At 40.0% G+C, this 16900-nt stretch overlaps 1 protein-coding gene across 4 annotated transcripts in view; it reads right to left on the minus strand.

The window, feature by feature from the left end:
- Nucleotides 1–16900, minus strand: part of sugct (succinyl-CoA:glutarate-CoA transferase) — a 438232-nt gene that overhangs the window by 88178 nt on the left and 333154 nt on the right. Inside the window, exons 12-13 of one of the 4 annotated variants that reach the window (XR_006311489.1) lie at nt 7438–7534; nt 441–507 (exon numbers count right to left, since the gene is read on the minus strand). The exons of 1 other annotated variant lie outside the window; for it this stretch is intronic. Coding sequence is in view for 1 of the 3 variants with exons in the window: in XM_043688914.1 (XP_043544849.1) it covers nt 444–507 (64 nt within the window). In the remaining 2 variants the exon portion in view is untranslated. Of the gene's footprint in view, nt 1–440; nt 508–6822; nt 6993–7437; nt 7535–16900 lie in introns of those variants that run through there. 2 more of the 4 variants (XR_006311490.1, XM_043688914.1) reach the window with 2 other exon arrangements.

Consider the following 16900-nt stretch of genomic DNA (forward strand, 5'->3'; position numbering starts at 1 on the left):
TGAATTTGCCTTAGCCAAGGGTGTGTTTATGGGATGTTACTATTTTGGAACAGTTAATTAGTAGTAATTTATATTTATATTATTTTGTTCAGCATTTCAATACAGTCAAGCCCATTTGTTTCTTTTCTCTTTGTCTGTATTTTAATTATCGTGTATGAATAAAGTGTGTTTTGTTTCAAGCATGGTAGTTTGACCAATCAAATTACATCTGAAATGCAATGCCTTACACTTACCTTTAAAATAAGAAAAAGTTAGGGTCTAGATTATCTCCTTAATATATTTTGAGGGGATCTGGTCTAGTCCATAACACTATACAATAAACATTGTAACATTTTCCTGGTCTTCTTTCCCTTGCCAGTTAGATTGCCTGAAATTAACTAACAAGAACAGCAATTACGGAAGCTTGGTTGTGTTTTGACAAACAGGAGGGACCTTCAACCTACCTGGAACAGTTATGTTTCCTGCAGTTGGATGGTTCATTTCTAAAATGAGGTCATTGTGTATTACCTAAAAATAAAGAAATAATAAAGTTAGATACAGTTACCTGTATATGTCAAACTTTTAAATTAAATTATGAATTCATGGTTATTCACATAAAGAAATACTTGGTCAATAAATACCACCCTCTGTAAAATTGTGTTGTGCCAGCGGACAGGGATATAGCACCATTACCTTAATTTTCTATTTTGTGCACAGCTTCCCACTGAGAACATGGATTCTGCAAAAATCTCCACAGAGACTGAAAAATTAGCTGACATGCCACAAATCTAAGGCAATCATATCATTTAAGTAAAGGCATCAGAAACATCAATTAAGTAGCTAAGCACTTGATAATCAACGTAATTAAACTATAGCAGTCACACTTGAAAATAAAATATATTTATTCATAAATATTGAACTGGTAGCAGAATCTTCAAATGGACATTTTGCCAGAAGTTCGAGGATCAAACACACACCGACAACATTTATTAACTAAATGCTCAGACTTAGAAAGCATTAGCATACTGCACTCCTTCATGAACCCTAACACTTACTTTCTAGGCCAATTTATTACCACATTAACTCATTTACAGGCTCCTCAATGAATGGCAGTACTCAGTTGTTTTATGGCAGTGCACATTTTAAACTAATGAAGGATGTGTGGTTGCACTCTGTGAACACTATCCTACGTTATTGTCAACAGACTTGTCTCCAGAGTATTTGCTAAACTATATAAATGCTTTCCAGAAGCTGAAAAAAAGTCATGTGAACTGGAATAAAGAGATTGCTATGAATCCTAAATCTTACATTACAGGAAATCAGTGTTTCTCTTAAAAGTATCTTATAAAATGGTATCAATAGAGTAGACAAAAGATCTTAATAACCAAAAAAGGAGTTATTTTACTTTGCAGTTCTCCCTCACGCTCTCCTGTTCTGACCATCTTTCATATACATTTTTCCCATCGCTGTTACTATAGAAAATTTGGACATTAAAACCTGAAAAAAGGATTCCTAACCCAAATCAGCCTCCTAAACTCCCACTTCTGGTTTTAACTAAGGTGGGGAGGTAGGCAGTCATCCAACTGCTTCAAAGTAAGTTGGCATTTTAAGTATGACAATGAATCTCTGGTTGGCTGGGTTTCCTAAGTCTCAGAAAGCCTGGCAGCTACATCTAGGTGATGACTTTCCTCATCCATGAGATGAGGATCTTTATACCTATTTTCTAGCTGCAGGGCTTGCTTGAGGAAGCCCAGATTGACCTGATCCTTCCCAAAGCCTTCCAAGCCTCTGAGGCCAAGCCATGTCCCACCTGGGGCAATATAAAACCATTACCTAGGACACCTAATCACCTTCCGATGTCTCCTGGTCTCTGCCTCATTCAAGTCTCCAAATTCCAAAAACCCCTCCATGATCTCACCACTGCACTGGGACTCGAGGAACAGCAGCTGCCTTGGGATTGAACCATCAACTTTCACATCTGGTCTGTTTCTCTCTCCACAGATTATATCTGACTTGCTGAATGTCTCTGGCATTTTCTATCTTTATTTTGGATTTCCAGCATATGCAGTATTCCATTTTTCTTGCTTCAGGGAGGAGTGACTGTGAGGAAATGTCTTTTCTTAAGGAAACACAGTTTAAAAGGTTAAAGAAATGTATCATTTTTTGATTTTTTAACCAAAAAGACAAGTGAATGAGCATGTGGTTCTTCACAGAAATGGAGGAAGGTTTTGCAATTGCATTCGTAGTTCCAATTCCATCATCATTCAGTGCATATGTGACTATGCTCAAAGTTAAATCTGAATTGCAGGAAAGCATACCAGAAACAGTACTAGGCTTACCAAAATATGAGGTGCCCCAACTTGTCAAAATTACAACACAGGACTAGTCCTGCCTTCGTGGACGAGAGGTGTGATAGACCAAAGTAATCTTACAACAAATGCATCGCATCAAGGTTCTGCATTACATTTACGTCCTGTTGTGCAAAATTATTGACAATTAAAAAATCAAATGAAGGGGGAAACTCCACAAAAATTCCCATCCCCAAAGGTGCATATCACTACCAAAGAGAAAGCTGAAGTATTTGCAACCATCTTTAGCCAGAAATGGTAATCGAACAATCCAATCCAACCTCATAACGAGGGCCCTAGCATCACAACTGTTAGCTTTCAGCCAAAGTTATTTTATTCATTCCTTGTATGTGGATTTTATTAGTTGGGCCAGCATTTATTGTCCATCCCTAATTATCCTTGAGAAAGTGGTGCTGAGCTGCTTTCTTGTACTGCTGCAGTTCACTGGTGTAGGTACATCACAGTGCTTTTAGGCAGGGAGTTCCAGGATTCTGGCATGTAACAGTGAGGAAATGCTGACATATTTCCAAGACAGAATGGTAAGAGAGACTTAGAGGGGGCCTTGCAGGTAGTGGTGTTCATATGTACATGCTGTCCTTGTCCTCTTAGATAATATTTGTCACGGGTTTGGAAGATGCTATCTAAGAAGCCTTGATGAATTTCTGCAGCTTTGATTGCAGATGATACACAGTGCTGCTACTGAACGTCAGAGATATAGACTGAGAATGGATGTGGTGTCAATCAAGCAGACTACTATGTCATGGATGGTGGTCAAGCTTCCTGGGTGTTGTTGGAGCTCTAATCATTCAGACAAGTTTGGAATTTTCCATCATAGTCCTGACTTGTGCTTTGTAGATGATGAATAGGCTTTGGGAAATTTATTACATGTTTCAGGATTCTTAGCCTCTGAACTGCTCTTGTAGTCACAACATTTCTATAGTCAGTCCTCTGACCCATGGTAACCCCCAGGATGTTGAAAGTGGAGGATTCAGTGATAGTAACTCCATTGAATGTCAAAGATAATTGTAGATCCTCTGTTGTTGAAGATGGTCATTGCCTGGCACTTACCACTGCAAATGTCATTTGTTACTTGTCAACTCAAGCTTGGATTGTCCAGGCCTTGCTCAGTTTGGATATGGACTCCTTCAGTACCTGAGGAGTCATGAATAGTCTGAATATTGTGTAATCATCAATGAGCATCCCCATTTCTGATCTTATGATGGAGGAAAGGTCATTGACAAACTGCTGAAGATGGTTGGGCCTAGGACACCTAAGGAATTCCTGCAGAAAAGTCCTGGAGCTGAGATGACTGACCTCCAATAGCCACAACTATCTTCTTTTGTGCCAGGTATGACTCTCAACAGTGGAGAGATTTCGCCCTGATTCCCAATTTTGCTAGGGTTCCTTGATGTCACACATGGTCAAATGCTGCATTGCGATCAAGGACTGAAACTCTCACCTCACGTTTGGAATTCAGCTCTTTTGTCTATGCTTAAACTAATACTGTAATGAGGTCACAATCTGAGTAGCCCTAACATAACCCAAAATGTTTTCCTTTCATAGTGTGTAGGACAACGACTATAACTAGTTCTTGTGACTATTTAGCTAATTATACTCAATAGTTTAGATGATTATCTGTCATTTGTTCCCTGTAATCGATATTGTGCTTAAAGGTAGCAAATTTTATCAATAATATCAAATAATAAGTTTCTTACTGAATATCCATCAGACAAAGGACGAAAAATTGACTTTATGCAGTAATGTAAAACAGACTGTTAATCATTATCATTTACTTTAAAATGGCATTAGGTTTACTGTCCATTTTATATTTCCTTGTTTTACACCACTGCATAGTATCAGGAGTACAAATAACTCCAAATGTATCATTTATATTTGCGTGGCATTCTAGTTAAAATAGCCCTGTTAGTAAGGCAAACTGTAGTTCTGTGCATATCTTTAGATAGAATATTTAAAGAAAACAAACTAGATGAAAGGATACTTTGATCAGTGTTTTGAATAAACCTTCAATTAAACAGTATTAACCATTTACATGGCAATATCCTTATTTTAGTTCCCACTGGCTATAATCAACCAGCTCTCTGATATTAAAAGAATTCCATTTGATACATTTAACTCAGAGCTAAATATATAAATTACAGATGCTAAGATTTTAAGTTACACAGGATGGTTAGTCAAGCAGGCGCACCAAACTTTTTTTTGACTGTACTGACTGAAGTCAATTGATGAGATTTGAATGTACTATTACATGCTTTAGAGACTGCTGGAACAGCATGTGGTAGTAAGCATGAGTTTAGCACAAATTTGTCCTGATTTATATCTAAAATTTATTTTTAGTTCAAATTAAAATGAGGACTCATTGATTGTTTTGCATGAACATTTAGCCCAACTATAATAAATTAATAAGCAAAAGAGTCCAACTTTAACCGGTACTATGTGCTCTTATTGAGATACAACATGCTTCAGAAAGGGGCTTGAATAATGCTTCAATCAGAATTAATGAGTCTGTTAGTCATTTTGTGTGCAAGTGTGTTTTTTTGCTGTGCCATTGATGGATTTAGGTAATTCATAGAGAAACAAAAGAAGTTCTTTTGATAATTCAAGAAATACGGTTTCATTGTAAACTGTATGCTAGAATTCCCTCAATCATTCCCTGAAGTTTTCAACTGAAAGTGCACAATTTGTGTAATTCAGTCATTTTCACATATTTTCTTGTATATTGATTATAGAACATATGTTGTCCTGTCTTAAGATTAACTTTAGGTTAGCAGATTTGAAATGTCTATTAGCTTCTGAAATTAAAATAAACTTAAGGAGATTTTATGAAAAAAAACACCTGATTTGATTTTTAAAAAATGTGATGTGATGACTTGCTTCCTGGATTGGATTCTATCTATCTTACCAGCAGGAGGCATGGTTATTCCTCTCACTGTAGTATGGATATTTTAAAACAAGCCGTTGAAATGTGACATAACACATCTCTGGAGCAGATGGAGCTTGAACCCAGGCCTTCTGGCCCAGAAGTAGGGACAGTACCACTGTGCCACAAGAACTCCTCCCTTTCAGCGTATTCTACATTGCATCTACTAGCACAGCTCCAAAGCATTAGGAAGCTACGGTAATGACATTCTGCACATAAACCTCCAAGAAAACATGAAAAGCAAATGCCAAAGTTGTAATGTTTTAATGAAGCTCCACCTAAAATATTAACTTGCCTCTTCTCCTTCAGATGTTGATTGGTCTGTTGTGCATTTGATTAATATAAAGTTCTAAAGCTCAATTCAAATTCCACAGAACCATGTTTACAGGTATGCAAAAAACCTGAGTAACGCTTTTTTTTCCAGTTCCATTTAAAATGTTCATCCTTGTCGGAACAAACACACATAACTCATTAACACAAAAACAAGAGATTAGAAGCTGATGAAATGTAAGGGTAGGTCTGCTTTATTCTTGATAAGTTCTGCGGATCACATCCTGAATTCCAAATTCCATATTAATATATACATTATCTGTTTATTTCCGCCCAACAACATAAAATGGTTTTATCAATTTTTTTAAATGAAACTTTTCCGGCATCTACAACGCATGTTATGATCATTCAGCAAATTAGTCATCTGATGGCATGATCTATGTGCACTGAACAGCCTACTCTGGGAAGTCAGCTGTGTGGTACCAGGTCATGTTTTTTTTTAGATTTCATTACAGTGTGGAAACAGGCCCTTCGGCCCAACAAGTCCACACCGACCCGCCGAAGCGAAACCCACCCATACCCCTACATTTACCCCTTACCTAACACTACGGGCAATTTAGCATGGCCAATTCACCTGACCCTGCACATCTTTGGACTGTGGGAGGAAACCGGAGCACCCGGAGGAAACCCACGCAGACACGGGGAGAACGTGCAAACTCCACACAGTCAGTCGCCTGAGGCGGGAATTGAACCCGGGTCTCAGGCGCTGTGAGGCAGCAGTGCTAACCACTGTGCCACCGTGCCGCCCACGGTTATCATGCATGACCAGAAAGTCTTGCTGAGTTCCAAACCCATTTCTTCATCTCAAACTGCAAGTGTATCAATTTCAATCATTGTCTATAACAACAAACTGAACAACATTTCGGATGATGCCATTCTAAACTAATACCATTTGTCTGAACAAGGTACATATGCCTCTAAACCTTGCCTGTTCATATGTCTGTCTAAGTTCTTTTAAACGTTGCTAACTGTTTCTATTACATTCCTGGCACTGCATTCCAGGTACCTACCACCCTCAAGTAAAATATTTTCCTCGTACATCTACCTTAAACATTTCCTCTCTCACCTTAAACCTATGTCCCCTTGTATTTGATATTTCCACCTTATTGTGTGGTTTTATGTTCTGTGAATCTAACTTGGAATGTTGACTTTTGAGGCATTGGCTGGACAGAAGCCAGAGATTTCACAAGGTAGGCTGTGCAGGATGGGCTGGGGGTGGTGAGCCTTTGAGGGTTGGGGCTGAGGGAGTGAGGGTGAGCTTTGCCAGGAGGTGCAGGAAGGCAATGAGCATTGTTGGAGGTGCAAGGGAAGGGGGGTTAGTATTGTCGGGGTGCAGAAGTGGGGAGTTTTTTTAGGCTGTTCCATTATTTCTCTTGCTGTTATTCACTGTCCTGTGCCTGAAATCAACAAAAGAAGGAATTGATACATTTCTTTGTATGTACAGGCATCAAGTCCAACACCAAGGTCAATGAAAACATTCTCAGAGGGGCTCTGGTAGCACAATTTGACACACTAGGTGTTTAAAAATTCCATATGCGTGGATCGGTAGTTCTGCAGAGTCCTGAGGCACAACAGCAAAGAATATCTCAACATTTGCTGCTGTTGTCATTGAAAGGCTTTGCCCTGTGCATTCTCAATAAAATGCTTGAGACAAAAATGAAACAGATCTGTCTTGTTTTAGTTTTGTAGAGCTTCCTTTAACTTAGTCACGAAGCTTAAGCTTAACTCAACACAAATGCTGCAAGTTTCCTTGGTTGTCTGCAAAGCTCGAGGGAGGAACCAAACTATCTTTGAACAAATAAGAAAAAAGTGAGACATGTGCTACATAAGACAGTAAGTTACCTTCAGATGTGGTCCACTGTTATTCAAATCCAGGAAGTCCTGAAATTAGCCCTGAAACTGTTTTAAAGGGCGTTTAAGCAGCTGAAGGTGTCCAAATCTGAGTGGGTCAGTTTGGGATTTCCAAGAGATATAAACAAAATAAACACTTACTTACAAAAGAAGATCTCAACATTTACATAGCAAAACTTTACAATTTTCTTTTCAAATATACATTACGACTTTTTGTTTGTCCTTTATTAAATCATGCAATCTACTTAACATCTAATCTAATGTTTATCACTGGGATTCTCTAATGTCCAAAATGAGAGAGAGAGAGAGAGATTCCAGGACAAAATGAATTGATGGAAATATTGTTCTCCTGTCCTGTGCATATAATGTCATAAGTTTGGCGGTTCCTGACTTTTTTAGATGCAGACTGTCATAGCATCAAACCTTGGACAAGTATGTATTTCCATTCTGGATTTTACTAGTGATTTTATCTTTGTGAAATATAGGACATGTATACCGAGGAATATTCCTCTATGTTCTCTGTCATTTCTTCTTCATGATCCTCACAGTACAGAAGAACCTCGATTATCCAAAGGACACAGGCGGGAAGTATTTCGTTTGGTTAACTGAATTCGAGATAATCAAATGCCGGATAACATAGTTTAGCCAAGCATCGGGACCTTGCAATCTTGCCAGATAATCCGATAACTGAATGTCAGATAATCAAAGGTTTCTCTGTAAATCTTTCAGTCCCTCTGCATTATTTCAACCCGATGCACCACCACCATGGGCTGTTAAAGTTTGCTTTATTTGTTTAATAGACAAGGCCTTTCTCCTAGCGTGAGGCATCCAAAACTAGGGGGCATAAGTTTAAGGTGAGTGGGGGAATATTTAGAAAGGGCCTGAGGGGTAACATTTTTCACAGAGAATGGTGCGTGTATGGAACAAGCTGTCAGAGTAAGTAGTGTACGTGGGTACCATTACAACATTTAAACAAGTCTGGATGCATATATGAACAGGAAGGGTTTAGAACCAAATGCTGGCCAATGGAACTTTGTCAGATTGGGATGAGTTGCACAAAGGGTCTGATTCCTTGCTGTATGACTCTATGACTATAACCTGTAGATATTGCCCCATCTATCTTCTCGTGGCTTACTAAATCCCATGGTTTCTTGTCTCCATTCTCCCCTGTATTTGCTTCCTTATGCATTAAACACCAGCTTTTTCAGTCTTTTTAACTCTGCTAACTGAGTTGCCAGCTCTGAACTTTCACAATTTGCTCTTTGACTTGGTGACGTTATAGTTAGCTGTGTCAAGCCTTGCTCCAGTGTGGCTGATATTCTCAAAGTACCTGATTAGATTAGATTACTTTTTTTTTTTTTTAGATTAGATTACTTACAGTGTGGAAACAGGCCCTTCGGCCCAACAAGTCCACACCGACCCGCCGAAGCGCAACCCACCGATACCCCCGCATTTACCCCTTTTAACCTAACACTACAGGCAATTTAGCATGGCCAATTCACCTGACCCGCACATTTTTGGATTGTGGGAGGAAACCGGAGCACCCGGAGGAAACCCACGCAGACACGGGGAGAAGGTGCAAACTCCACACAGTCAGTCGCCTGAGTCGGGAATTGAACCCGGGTCTCTGGCGCTGTGAGGCAGCAGTGCTAACCACTGTGCCACCGTGCCGCCCACTGCCACCGTGCCGCCCACCGTACCTGTGGGGAATAACCTCTGAAGCGTTTAGAAACTATACAGAACTTATACAGCATGTGGACCACCATCTTACCCCAGTCATTTAAATATTGGACAATGGAAAAGAAACTCATTTCTTTGCTTACAATTTGTACACAAGAGTTTTAAATTGTTACCTAGCTAAGTCTCACTCTGTTGTTCTGTGAGTTCATCCTTTCCAGAAAATAGTTTTTCCTGGACACTGATCTAGCAGAAAAGATCACCTAACAATTCTAGTACCTATGCTATTTAGAGCTCATTCAGGTTCTGCAATGGTTCGGTGATCCATTCTGTCATGTCACTGTTTGTAGTCAAGTTGAAAATAGTCCATATTGAAACAGAGAAAGGCCCAGAAGTGCTAATGTATTTGCTGAACAGATTGGAGAGGGGGGCTGTTGGTTGTGGTGATGACAAATATCAGAGATTAAAATTGGAAGCATTAGTACTGCATTAATTCACGAAATAAAGGTTTGGGATTTCTCCAACATTGCACTCAGATAAGGTAAAGATAAAGTTTTACCAGGCTATAGGGCTGTTCTCTCATTAGACAGAGGTGATTGGTGGTGGTTTAACATGAGGGTTATCATTTCACAGGTAAGGGGAGAGGGTGAGAAGGAGAATCCTTCAGCTGCTGCAGGAACTGAACCCACGTTGTTGGTGTCACTTTGCATCACAAACCAGCAGCCCAGCCAACAGAATTTGAAAGAGGTGACCTAATGGCCATTTCCACTATTCCGACTTAGCTGCCAATATCAGAAACCTCTGGAAAAATACCATCTCTATATTTGTTTTGTATGTTGATAACTCTAGCTTCATGCAAATATGGTTCACCTTCAAGTAATTAGCATTTCTACTTGTAGCAAATGACCATTACTTTTATAGTAATTTTAACAGATTGTGGCATGGACTTTGAAATAATTGGATGCAAAAGCAGGGCTTGGAGGCCCACAATTTCCGAAGTTGTGCTCCCTGTGAGCAGACCTGGACTATAGTCATCCTACTGCTGTAATAATGTGGTCAAATTCCTACAGAGACACAAAAGAAACAACACATTGGGAAGCTATGTGCTCAAACGCTCGCAAAGTTAACTAAAGTAAGTACAAAAGGGTCCATTATGAGGAGGCTACAGAAAAGAAGCCATGTGGAGGATTAAAGTGTTAAAGAAGATGCTGAATTGGCTGAATTGGCTCCCATTTAGAATGAATTGCCAAGTGTGGAGATGTGAAAAAGTCCAAAGTTGGAGTGGTGAAGAAGATCTGTCTGATATAAAAGACTGAAGGCGGCTGTACAGAGGTGAGAACTTGTACATGGGGCATGAAGTTTGAAATGTGAGGGAAAGGGACCAGTGCAGGTTAGGGCAATGGAGATAAGCTGCAAGCAACATTTTTGACACGTTGTAATTTTAATTTTTAATGAGTGGACTCATTAAACTTTAAATGTACTACCAAGACCTAATAAAAATTAGCACTTTTGATCCAATGACTTAGAAAAATGAATCAATCAGCATAACGTATTAAGACATTCTGCCAAACAAATTATAATCTTTGAGAAAATTTGAAGCATTTAGCAACAGTCTGCAGCAATGTTTGTTAGTTCATACTGAAAAGGCAGACTTGAGAGGTGCCAAAAGGACTACAGAAGGCTAATGTGGTATCATTATTCAAGAAGGGAGGCAGGAGTAAACCAAGAAACTACAGGCCAGTATGTCTAACATCAGTGGTAGAATATTGTTGAAAAGAATTATGAGGGACAGAATAAACTCCACTTGAAGAAACAAGGATTAATCAGGAATTATCAGCATGACTTTGCCAGAGGGAGATTGTGTCTAATAAATTTGAATTTTTCAAGGAAGAGACCATGTGTGGATGAAGGCAGTGCAGTTGATATAGTCTGCATGGATTTTATAAAGGCTTTAGACAAGGTCCTACATGGCAGACTGATTAAGAATATTAAAGCTTATTGATCCAGGGCAAGTTAGCAACTTGGATCCAAAGTTGGCTCAGTAGTAGGAAGCATAGAGTCACAGAGAAGTACAGCACGAAAACAGACCCTCCAATCCAGCTCATCCATGCCACCAGATATCCTAACTTAATCTAGTTCCATTTGCCAGCATTTGGCCCATATTCCTCTAAACCCTTCCCATTCATCTACCCATCCAGATGCCTTTTAAATGCTGCAATTGTGTAGCTTCCACCCACTTCCTCTGGCAACTCATTTCATACGTGTACCACTCTCTGCGTGAAAACATTGCCCCTTAGGTCCCTTTTATATCTTTTTCCCTCTCACCCTAAACCTATGCCCTCTAGTTCCGCACCCCAGGGAAAAGACTTTGTCTATTTATTCTACCCATGCCCCTCATGATTTTATAAACCTTGATAAGGTCACCCCTTAGCCTCTGATGCTCCAGGGAAAACTGCCCCAGACCATTCAGCCTTTCCCTATAGTTCAAATCCTCCAATTCTGGCAACATCTTTTTAAATCTTTTCTGAACTCTTTCAAGTTTCACTACATCCTCCTGATGGGAAGGAGACCACAATTGCACGCAATATTCCAAAAGTGGCCTAACCAATGTCCTATACAGCCCCAACATTACCTCCCAACTCCTGTACTCAATACTCTGACCAATAAAGGAAAACATACCAAATGCCTTCTTCACTATCCTATCTACCTGCGACTCTACTTTCAAGGAGCTATGAACCTGCACTCCAAGGTCTCTCTGTTCAGCATTACTCCCCAGGACCTTACCATTAAGTGTATAAGTCCTGCTCTGATTTGCTTTACTAAACTGCAGCACCTCACATTTATCTAAATTAAACTTCATCTGCCATTCCTCATCCCATTGGCCCATCTGATCAAGATCCCATTGTACTCTGAGGTAACCTTCTTCGCTGTCCACTACACTTCCACCTTTGGTGTCATCTGCAAACTTATTAACTATACCTCCTATGTTCACATCCAAATCATTTATATCAATGTCGAAAAGTAGTGGACCCAGCACCGATCCTTGTGGCATTCCCACTGGTCACAGGCGTCCAGTCCGAAAAGTAACCCTCCACCACCACCCTCTGTCTTCTACCTTCGAGCCAGTTCTGTATCCAAATGGCTAGTTCTCCCTGTATTCCATGAGATCTAACCTTGCTAACCAGGCTCCCATGGAGAACCTTGTCGAACGCCTTACTGAAGTCAACATTGATCACATCTACCGCTCTGTTCTCATCAATCCCCTTTGTTATTTCTTCAAAAAACTCAATTAAGTTTGTGAGACATGATCTCCTATTCACAAAGCCACTTTGACTATCCCTAATCAGTCCTTGCCTTTCCAAATACGTGAAAATCCTGTCCCTCAGGATTCCCTCCAACAACTTGCCCACTATTGATATCACACTCACCAGTCTATAGTTCCCTGGCTTTTCCTTACCACCTTTCTTAAATAGTGGTACTACGTTAGCCAATGGCCAATCTTCGGCACCTCATCTGTGACTATTGATGATACAAGTATCTCAGCAAAGGGCCCAGCAATCACTTCCGTAGCTTCCCACAGAGTTCTAGGGTACACCTGATCAGGTTCTGGGGAATTATCCACGTTCAAGACATCCGACACCACCTTCTCTATAATATGGACATTTTTAAAGATGTTACCATCTATTTCTCCACATTCTATATCTTTGACATCCTTCTCCACATTAAACACTGATGAAAAATACTCATTTAGTATCTCCCTCACCTCCTGTGGCTCTGGAGGAAAAAAGAGAAGAATCAGAACCTGAAGAATGAACCAGAGTGCCATGGAAGCAATGGTGTCTTTGGAATGCTGAAAAGTAAAGGGAAGATGTGTTTCAAGGTGGAAGATATGACACTGAATGACTTTCAAATATAGGGACTGCACAGTGGTTCTGTGGTTAGCACTGATGCCTCACAGCGCCAGGAACATGTGTTCGATTCTACCTTAGGGAGAATGTGCTAACTCCACAAAGACAGTCACCTGAAGGTAGAATCGAACACAGGTTCCTGGTGCTGTGAGGCAGCAGTGCTAACCATTGAACCACTGTGCAGCCCCTATATTTGTGTGGGTTTCCTCTCACAATCCAAAGGTGGATTAGCCTTGCCTAATTGCCCATAGTGTCCAGGTAGGTGCAGGCTAGTTGGATTAGCCATGGGAAATGTGAGGTTTCATGGATAGGGTAGGAGCATGGCTCTGGGTAGGATTCTGTTCAGTGGGATAGTATAGACTCGATAGGCTAAATGGCCTGCTATTACACTGTAGGGATTCAATGATTCTCTAGGGTTCTGTCTCAAAGGTGTTTTTATGATTGGAAGCCTGTGAAGAGTAATGGACCACAGGATTTGATGTTGGGAAACATTCACTCTAATTTTCTTACTGACAGTGTGCGTTTCCGGCTCCTGTGCACAGCAGCAACTTCCAGAACAAGAAGACAATGCCACAAATGATGTGCTGACACCAATCACCATGTGCGGAATATCAGAGTGGCTGACAGTGTACGCAGCTTTAGGTCTTTAAAGGTAGCAGGACAAGTGGATAAGATGGTTAAGAAGGGATATGAGATACTTGCATTTAATAGTAAAGGCATCAAATACAGGAGGAATGTGGTTATGATGGAGCTGTATAAAATATTAGTTAGGCCACAGCTACAGAACCACACTCTTCGAAGCATGATTGCAGTAGAAAGGGTGCAAAAAACATTCACCAGGATGTTGCATGGGCTGCAATTCAGCTATGAAGAGAGACTAGATAGGTTGTTTTCCTTAGAGCAGAGAAGCTGAGGGAAGAACTTGATTGAGTCTTAAGTTCGGAGGAGAATAGACAAGATCCTGCTGAACGATTTTCCCCTAGTAGAGTGATCAATAACCAGAGGGTAAAGAGCAGGAAGTTTCGATAGGATCTGAGGAAAACATTTTTCACCCCGAAGTTAACGGGTATCTAGAACTCACTGCCTAAAATGTGGGACAAGATGTTTAAGAACATTTTAGATGAACACATGAAATGCCAAGGCATACAAACGGAAAACAGGATTAGATTAGATGGATGTCTGATGACTGGTGCGCACACCATGAGCTGAAGGGCCTCTTTCCATGCTGTAACAATTCTATGAGTATAAAAAACAAATGCTGACTGACGACCTGAGTCCCATCTGACCAGGTTTCCTCACATTGCAAGGTCAGCAATACTGCCCTCAAGAAGCAACAGATTTCTGCTTGTATTTAAATCAAGGTTCTCCAATTGCCAGATGTCAGTACAATGTTTCAGTGCCAATACATGGCAAATACACCAAGAGAAAATGCTCAGTGATTTTGAATGTACAGTCATTAAATCCTTCTGAAAATTGGCTTCATGGCGGAGATCCTGATAACACAGGGCCAATGCTGATGTTGTAAGTGAAACTGTGCATAACTTTTGCTTTCTCTCTTTTTGCTTTTGTCCATGTGATTTGAAGTGCCAGCAATGTGCATTCAAAACACACTAAATTTAGCAGTTGGGAAAATATTTTAATTGGTTGAACCACCGTCAGCTAACAATGCTACATCCACGAGTGGCTTATTTTCTTGTCAAACAATGAGGATCACCTGGTCCTACTATCCTGCCCAACTCCACTTCTATTAATATGAGACTTGAGAGCACTAAGGCTATATTTCTCAAGATTAAGTTTTACTTAAAAATATTTTACATTACATTGATTCCACTTTATTCATGAGCATCATTATCAGTTGGTACGATGAGCCTAGCCAGAGCTTAAATATGCTTCGTAGTTTGTACACCATGATGGTTACAGGGAGTTAAGACCATTTAACTTATTTTGGGTGAAACAATGTTGAATATTTTTGTTTGCCCTATGTTGAATGTTCATTGAGTTTACAATCCATGCTGTAGGTCATAGCTGTATTTACAGGTTCCTACAGGGCTAACTACAATGCACTTTAAAACACATTGCCCAAGTCCACGCTCAGCAGCCAACCCTCTACACTCAGGTCACCAGGCCTTTCCTTCTTCCGATGCTCCATGTCCACGACCCCATTCCACAATCACCTACACTACTGACTCTCTTTGTCAATCCTGGGCATCCACAAAATTAAACATTCTCCTACTTCCCTACTTTATGCTGTAGAATTAAGAAGGAAAACCACTGAACTTGCACACAATTGCAGAAAGTCAACAAATGCTCACTACTACTAATTGATTGTGAGTCAAATGACACAAGATTTTCATGCACCATTGACCTTATTTGAAGGGTTGGACTTTTTAAAAATGCTTTCATATTAATGCGTATTTATTATATGTAAATATATTAAAATATAAACCAATCACTGCACTCTGTCATGTTCAACACACTGCCAACATGCCACAGACTTTGTCACTGCATCTCAACCCACCATCAGGAAATCAAAATTTCACATTCTATTTCAGTCCCATTCCTTAAGCTCCTTAAAATTTGCCCCCATGTATCGCTCGGTCACACTTTGTACTTGAAATTAGCGCACTGCCTTGAAACTAGTCATATTCAGTTCTATTTTAGGAGTACAAATCAGATTTTCATGAGTTTTGAAAATGTTTTTCTGAAACTACCAGCTATGATTAGCAAACTATAATGCAGAGTCATAAGCCATGTATAAATATAAATAACTACACACTAATGTGGGATTTTCTTTCTGAAGACAGTTAAAAATGTTTGCTGAGTGTATAAATTGCTAGCCTATGCCCATAATTTAGCAGGACAATGGCAAGCATTTCAACACAATTCTTAGAAGCTTGTAGCTGTTAAGAGAGTGAGATAGATTTTGAGTTTTAATAAGATCTTTAACATGAGAAAAATATTACACTAATCCTCAAATGCAGAATGTGACCAATTGATAAAATGTGTAGTTTTGCTGGACTATTCCTTGAAGTAGGATCTGTTTACTTCTCAATTCACAAAGCTCTTTCTGCTGTCCGAGGATTTATCTGTTTGAATTGGAGACATTCAAACATAGGGAAATGAGCAGGAAAAGACAAGATGGCTCATTATGACTTAAGGCCTTACATCCTGAAACATGGTCGTTTGCTTGCAGCCCATGAAAGATCTATGGCACATCTGCAACTGGCAGATTTCAGGACTGAAGTAGCTCTGTGACCAGTTCTAGTAGAGCCCTATAGCAAAATATTCACCCCCTTCACTGACAATTGCTGGAAAGCATGACAGACTACAAGGCTTTATGTCTGTAATAAACAGCAAGGCCAGACAGAAGTACTGGGATTCTTTACAGTCGAGCTGAAAGGCCAAAATGTAAAAAGACAAGACTCTGAGCACCGAGCAGAGACTAAGTGAATTAATACTAAAAATATGAGTGAGCAGTCCTGAGATACAAACAATGTGGTCCAATCCATAAGCTGGGTGACTGCAGCAAAACACAACAAAAGGTGCTAATGTACTCCACTGATGTGCAAAAAGTACAATCAATAGATCAGAGATATGTCATGATGATGCGGAGAGGTTGGCATATGATGGATGCCGCATCTGGGGATGTGAGGTAAAGAGGAACAACATAGAACATAGAACATAGAAGAATGATGTGAGGTAAGAGGAACAACATAGAACATAGAACATAGAAGAATACAGCGCAGTACAGGCCCTTTGGCCCTCGATGTTGCGCCGATCCAAGCCGACCTAACCTACACTAGCCCACTATCCTCCATATGCCTATCCAATGCCTGCTTAAATGCCCATAAAGAGGGAGAGTCCACCAC

The sequence above is a fragment of the Chiloscyllium plagiosum genome, chromosome 4, assembly GCF_004010195.1.
Source record: "Chiloscyllium plagiosum isolate BGI_BamShark_2017 chromosome 4, ASM401019v2, whole genome shotgun sequence".
Lineage (NCBI taxonomy): Eukaryota > Metazoa > Chordata > Chondrichthyes > Orectolobiformes > Hemiscylliidae > Chiloscyllium > Chiloscyllium plagiosum.